At 31.9% G+C, this 7,912-nt stretch overlaps 1 protein-coding gene across 1 annotated transcript; it reads left to right on the top strand.

The window, feature by feature from the left end:
* Positions 1–3,687: 3,687 nt before the first annotated feature.
* Positions 3,688–7,902, top strand: LOC106123909 (nucleoside diphosphate-linked moiety X motif 19, mitochondrial). Its single transcript, XM_013320324.1, has 7 exons — positions 3,688–3,750; positions 4,090–4,110; positions 4,296–4,483; positions 5,021–5,165; positions 5,528–5,722; positions 6,397–6,604; positions 7,666–7,902. Exons 1-7 carry the CDS (start codon positions 3,688–3,690, stop codon positions 7,875–7,877), a joined length of 1,032 nt encoding a protein of 343 aa, XP_013175778.1. The 3' UTR covers positions 7,878–7,902.
* The last annotated feature ends 10 nt before the right edge of the window (positions 7,903–7,912 follow it).

Here is a 7,912-nt window from a genome sequence, read left to right as displayed (position 1 = left end):
CCAAGGAAGTTCATAGAGCAAACACTACTACAATTATTAAAACGAATGTTTTCTACAAAACAAAGTATTTTATTAAGCATTCATAAAACTGTATCAGGTTCACTTTGTAAAGTTTTTTATGTTAGTTCAGCTCAGTTTGCATCGCTCGCCGCCTCGCCGCCGCGCTGCCACTATGAACAATGCCACGAGTCTACAACGTAATACAATTGCTCACAAGTTTTGATAGCAATCATTGTTGTTGAGTTTTTATTTGCAAAGTAGAAGGAAAAGTGCTATTAAACAAACTAGCAGCAATTCTAAAGTCTTATAAAAACCACAATCTACATAATATGCAGGGAGCAAGAGATTTTTTAATAGCTACTTTTTACTATTCAGCAAAAAAAACAATATTACATACAGACCCTCCAATTATATTAATATGTATTAATTTTGTCACAGAAGGATTTAATATTATTCGTAAATTCTCATAAAACTCACACTCAATATCACTGTTTGCCATAGAGACGAGAAATGAGAAGATTTGTGAATTCCACGTGTTACGAGTAAATATCCGCAAAACGATTGCGTACGTAATGGAAAATGAAAAAGTCGACGCTCCCTCTCGTATCTTTGTTTGATATTCAAAATCTACCTATACAATACTGGCTGAATGTATTGTTTAAAATGTACGAAACGTATCATTTTATATAAAAATTCAATCTGTCAAAATATGTTCACCATTTTAAATTCTCATGTGACTCGTCGGTACGTTTTTCGACTCGAAACTAAAATCCATCGGAGCGGAATATTTCCACTACAAACAGCAACATAAGTTGCAATACCACTGCGGCTATGTTTCGAACAAATACATTTATTGACTCGATCGAAAACTTTACATATGATATCACTGGCCCCTCCCTATGAATGGATTTAATTAATCTGACAAAAACACTTGATTTTGGGAAAATGTATATAAAAATAGAATTAGTACTCATGTTACTTTATTCCCCTTTTCAAAATTTTTTGTTATAAATATACTTTTTACTTTTCATAACAATGTGAAAAATGAGCTATTAAAAAAACAAAAACTTTTTTCTAAGACTCATTTAGTCCGGAAAAGGGTGTTTAGGAATCCTGGCAGTCGTTTAAATAAAATTTACGACTCATTACACGTTACCATTTAAAGACTTAAATGTTCTTTTATAACTTTTGAAAAAACGTGTCTTAATCTTTCTTTTTCTTCAACAAGTTATTGCAGTAATTTTTTATATGAAATATAGAATTAAAATATATATTTCAAATATACATTAAGTATTTTAAAATGAAACCTTCCAAATTATATAAATATTGGAATCTGCGAGCACAGACGCGGAAGTTTATGCAACAGTGACGCGGCTGGGATGGGTTCATATATAAATCCGTTTCATTCAACCTGTCATCTCACCCTCACGAACTGAACCAGATTGGAATGATTCGAGGCGACATGTCGGGTTGCAGATTACCTTGCCTTTTTCTTTAATTCGTCTTTTGCTACCAATGTTTGGATATCTTTTGCCACCAGCTAGTATCAATGATAAAATATAAGATTTGTGAACATCTTCTTTCACAAGCAATAATTGCTAATATTTTTTTAAGCTATGTCTATATAAAAAATACGTACTTGCTATACAATATTAGGTGTATGTATAAGGTCAATTACGGTCACTTCTAATAACGCCATTACAGTACCTACAGATAAATAACAATAACTAGCAACAAATATAAGTACTTTGTTACAAACTGTAAGCTGCTTGCTTGAAAACGTGCAAGTGGTCAAAGTGGCCATAACCACACGCTAGCGCTGCGATGCGGTCTCGTTAGTGTAGTCGAGATTTAACTCGACGTCTGCACACCGAAGCTGATACAGAAAGAACATTTGCCGAGAACACAAGTAAAACACACAACTCAGATTTTAAAGAATTATTAAAACTATACATTATACAAGCAGACATAGACTTGAGTTATTTGTTAGCGTGAGATATCTATCTTCCTGTTAATCTTCTTTGTAATACTTGATAGCATGTTCATAGCAATGCACATTTGAAACAACAGGAGTAATTTTATACGCTCGCTAAATGAATACAAGTTTAACTACTTGCAAGGAAATGAGAAAAACGCTTTAGAAACTCGAAACAAGGGAAACAGAACAGGTTGGAAGCTGCCCAAGTTGTTTGTTGTCATAAAACTTTAAACGCTGCAGCGAGAAATTTGTCACCCGGCCGGCAAAGTTACCGCGACGCTCAATTTATAGACAAAGCTCTTCAGTGAGCTATATTCGGTAGTTTTTAGTTCAGTTTTTTAAGCTACAAAGTACTGAAAATATCTGCTTTAATAAATAGCTGCGGTCATAAAATGCACCACAGTTTTATAAACTGGCGTGTACTAAAAACACATGTATCTTATTTATTGGTCAATCTGGTCCGAAGGCTCTTCCTACTGCATATTTTTCTGGTGTAAAAAAATCTTTTCTACATAAGCAGAAATCAGTACAATTAATAAAATTCGAGTGTCTGTATGTAGTATCACAAAAAACATGATATATTTGCGTTGTTTCATTGATGAAAATCCATTTTTTTATAATGTTTATCTGCCTGTCCACAAACCCGCCTTTGTCACGGATAATCTCGGGAACAGCTGGAACAATTTTAACTCGAAGCATATGTGTGCAAGAGTAAATTAAGCTATTTTACAAGCTTGTATTTTATTTAACGTGGTATGTTATATTCAAACAAGAACTTCATTTAAAAACAATTTATTATTAAATGATCTTGCTCTATAAAATAAAAACGTAAATAAGATTATATTGGGAACAGGTTTTCGGAGCAGCCAACCGAGCGAAAATTAATCTGTATGCAAATGTTATACGCGTCACATCGATTATTCCGCCTACGAGGAAATGGGTATGGGAAAAAAGTCTTTCTTTTTTCCCATACCATAATGTTACCCGATTAAGCAAGGTTAGGCCAGACAGACTGACAGGTAGTAATAAGGAGGTGGGAATGTAAGAACTTTGTCTCGAGCAACAGGCATCCTGATCAATGAGTCACGATTGCCTCTTTCCCTTTTCTCTATCTGCGCCAAACTTGTTGCGCGCGTCAAATAGCACCTTTCCATTATATACATTAATCTAATTAAGATATTGCTGGATGATTGTTTCGAAGTCTAAATAGTGTTCAACTTATTTTTAGCAGTATTCGCATTTTCATATTTAATCACCATTTTTTCGGTTTTAAACCCATGGTATTTAGTCGTGATAAAACTGTTTAATACAGTTACCAAAAAATTATAGTCTGTATTTGCCTTAATTCCGTGACATACCGATCCGAAAAATTCACAACGCAATATTTAAGAAAATTGTATAATTTGGTGTATACCAAGCCATACTACAGAGAAGCTAAGAAACTAATTATTGTAATAGGAACAACAATGTCATAAAAAAAATCGTGTAATGGCACATAGCATTGACATTTGACATTGTTGACTGTCATCGACCTGTCAAAGGATATTGTATTTGTATATGTGTTGTAATTTTTCATTATTATTTGAAGCTGAAAAATATTTATAGCCACGGAAAAAAATGTTAAGCCAATTAACTTAGAATATATCTAAAATACTGGACTCCATTTATAAATGATATTGTTTCGTTTCAAGTATTGACGTTTGATGTAGATGCTAAGTGTTGCAATATCAATGAAGATTGTGGCGCACTCTCGACAGGGATTTATAGTGTTGGTAAGGTTTTAATTATATTTAAAAAAATAACGAGATAATTAATTGAATTCAATAGTGTTAATTTTAATTCCATTTTGAAGAACTCATAACTTTTTTATGAAAATGGCATTTTTCAACCTTCTATTGATTATTTTGACACATTTATCAATTATACGAGACGTCGTACAATGAATGCAATGCAGTATCCGAACGTCAAGTAAAATGTGGTGAAAAAATGTGAGAGAATGTCAATTTCATGTTATAAGCTATTTTTGTATATTCTGTAGGTTCGTCAAACCTATCTGAGAAATAAATTATCATCAAACATGTTAGATAAGGCGAATAACTGAATTTGTATAGAAGTGCGTAAGTTTTGACCTTGTAAGTTTTAGCTCTGTAGATGGTTGTTTTAGTGCATAACGTTTTGTTTTGTAGCAATCATGAAAAGGGCAATGCAGAAATGTTGGCGTGATTCTGCCACCTTAATAGTTGCTGCCAAAAGAAACCAAAACATTAAACATGTGAATAGAGAAACAGGTAATTGTAACTACGACATCTTGTTACAGACTCGAACGCATAACGCGTCATTCCCGAATAGTGTGGTGTTCCCGGGCGGCGTTTGTGAGGCCGCCGACGGAGACGAGGAGTGGTACAAACATCTCCGTACGTTTGGCTACACGGAGAGCGATTTTAAAAGTTTTCATCGTATTGGCAGTCCATTGACGCCTTTATTTGAAAATAATCCAATTCAAAGGTATGTAAAATCTCTTTTTAATAATTCACTTATGCATTTACACCGTAGTGTTCAAGCAATTGTTAGACGTAATTATATTGTGCATGTTTATTGAACAGAATGTTATTGACTCAATCTATATCAGTTTGTTTGCTTTTATATTTGTATTTTACTGTTTAATATGTCACTTCATCTGTCAGTGACGTTTCTCATACAATAAGTAATCCAATTGGTTATGTTTGAACAAGTGTTTAGTTAGATTTAACTTTGAATACAAGTGATGAATATTTTTTTTACAATTTAGGGGTTCTCTTAGGTTAATACCAGCTTAACACTATATTTACAACATTATATAATCTTCAGTTTTTTATTATAAAAATAAATAAGTAATCCTAAAGTCTGTACTTCAAAGATGTGAAAATTTGGAAAAGAAATCTTTATACATATATTTTTATTGATATCACCAAAATTTATTATAATAATTTGACAAAGTTTATATTGAAATGTATAAACAATAATTTGTATGGTCAGTGATAATGTTAAGTATTTCTGTAACAGGCATGTTGCCCTGAGAATAACTGCTATAAGGGAGACTTTTGAAGAGCTAGGACTCCTTATATGCAGTCAGAGTCATAAATCTGAAAGGGAAAGTGATTGGGCGTCACTTCTAACTGATGATGATCTAAAACATTGGAGGGACAGGGTGAGAAAATAATTATTATTCATTGTAAAAAATTGTAACTTACATGGCCTGATTACTGATACTTCTGTATTTGAATGGTTGGTAACCCTGATATTTTTGTGACTGATTTTAACAGTTTCTCATAAAATTATTATATTCTAGTTATCTCATAGATAGATGCTAATGCCACATCTAATTTTTTCATTTTATGTTGCATGTATAATAGTTGAACATGTGTAGTTAATTAAGTAGAACAGTAGAAATTAAATAAAGCTTTTCGAGGACTATGTTAAGGCAATCTGTCTAAAAGTTTTCAAGAAAAAAATTATAAATTCTTAGCTTATAATTTATGAATAATATGTAATTAAATGAATATGTTTTAGGTAAGCAAAAACCCAGCAGATCTATTAACTCTTTGTAAGGAATACAAGTGTTATCCAGATATTTGGGCTTTGCAATATTGGAGTAATTGGCTTACACCTGTTAATCAACCAAAAAGATTTGATACAGCTTTCTTTGTGACCGCTTTAGAAAATAAACCTTCAATAAACAGTAATTCTGAAGTAGTTAATGTTAAGGTGTGTATGTATATTTGAAATAATTAATGCATGATTTTATTTAGCATCACAAATTCACTTTTTCATTTTTGTATAACAAAACTCACTATACCCCATAACTCCATCAGCGCGGGATTCAAATATAGATAATAGTGGATTCACAGACTTACTGAATGTGTATATAAAATTTCCTTAAAATTGGTCAAGCCGAGATGCTGGTCATTGTAACTTCAATTTCAATTTATATGAGTGATTGAGTGGTATGGATGGACAACCTCAATAAGAGGATTGGGATTAGATGTAAATCAACCTAAACAAGACAAAAATCGAAGTCCCTTGGACTATTGGTTGTCCAGATTTAACAGAAATTGAATTTCTTATTGTCCAATATCCCAATGATATAAGCAAAATCTTAATAATATTATAAATGGTAAAATTTGAATGTATGGATGGATAGATGTTTGTTAGATATCTCGGGAATGGCTGAACGCATTGATGTACAACATAGTCTCAAAGAACGCATAGACAAATGATTAGGTTTTTATTTAATTCCGCGCGGATGGAATCGCGGGCGTCCGCTAGTGAATTATACAACTTAACTCTTATGTCTGTAAATAGTAGTGCATAGAATACAATAGTTTTGTAGATTTTTCATTTGTGCTTCTTATTCTTATGTTCATATCAACATGTTTTAGTGGTTGACACCAACAGAAATATTAGAGAGCAGTAGTAAAGCTGAAGTAATACTTTATCCACCTCAAGCTTATGAGTTTAGCAGATTAGCATATTTACCCGATATAAATGAATTGTTAACATTTGCTAAGGAAAGGAGTTCTAAGGGTAATATATTATTATACCCTGTGCCAATTCAAGCCAAGGATGGCATGATTCAATTGCTACCAGGTATTTTTCTACTATATTTACATATCCAGACTGCTTAATGGAAGTCTTAAACATGTCAAAACCTTTTTTTTACATCATAAGACGGCCAAAGGGTGAGCCACGTAAATCGCTGAAATAGCAAAGCAACCGTTGCCCAGACGTAGGCAAATATACATGTATTGCCTACCTTTAATCAACTTAGAAGGTGATGCACCGAAAGAGAATATTTTCCCTGCATCCTCTCAACCTGAAAATCCACTTCTACTTCACATCCTTTTCTCAAGAAGAAGGGTGGGAAAGGAAAGAGGACAAAAATTAGGACTCCATTACACTTTCATCAGACGAAACTCGGAATTGTTTCCACTTGACGCCATGTGTTTCAACTTTGAAAGAACTTTTAAAAAATCATATTTCCCTTTCATTCGTGAAAAAACTTCTTTATTGAGAATATTATAATGTATAAAATGTAATCGGGTTTGATATTATACAATCTATGTAATTCCAAACTTCATTATTATTCTTCTAATAATGTTATACATTTGTTGGCTAAATTATCAGTCATGTATATTTATTTTTCTTTTTTTCCTTTGTAATTGTGCCTTGATTATAGCTGGTATATATAGAATTTATGTATACATATTACATAAATAAATACTTTAATTTTTTTTTAAAATAGAGAAAATAAATAGCAACACAATAGTTTAAAAGTAAATTCCATACAACTCAAAGCAAATAGGTAGATTTTGTGTAAATATATTTAAATAAGATACTTATAAATGTTTTAACATTGCACTAAATGCTTATATAGAATTATGTGAATAGTTGTTTTTGTAGTTTTTGCTTGTGCATGCTTAAAATATAACTTGTAGACTTGTTTTTGTGTTCGCAAAACTTAATAAACTGGTTTAAGTTAATAAAGTTACTGTATAATTGTCTAATAAAATGTGATTTAAATAGGTAATTATTTAAAATTGTTCAAACAGGTTTTATAATTATCTAAAATTCTTTGGCCTCAGCTACTTGTCTACTTATTGAATAACATGGATAGTATGATATATTTCAAACAATATTTTCTCTTTCAGGTGATTATCTGTACCCGTCCGATGTAGATTTCAACACTCAAATTGATCCTATAAAAGACAAAACTATATTGGAACTCAGAGACAATAATCAATCACTCCATAGAGTTGAAGTGACAAAATCAAGAAGAGAAATCATTATACAAAATTATCATCCTACAAACCATATCACTATGAATAACTTGATTATACCATTTCCTTCAATAACCGCTTAAAAAGTGTATACTCCTAAAATAAGTGTATAAATACA

This window comes from Papilio xuthus, unplaced genomic scaffold, assembly GCF_000836235.2.
Source record: "Papilio xuthus unplaced genomic scaffold, Pxut_1.1 DF825946.1, whole genome shotgun sequence".
NCBI lineage: Eukaryota > Metazoa > Arthropoda > Insecta > Lepidoptera > Papilionidae > Papilio > Papilio xuthus.
This window is presented reverse-complemented; position numbering and strand designations above follow the sequence as displayed.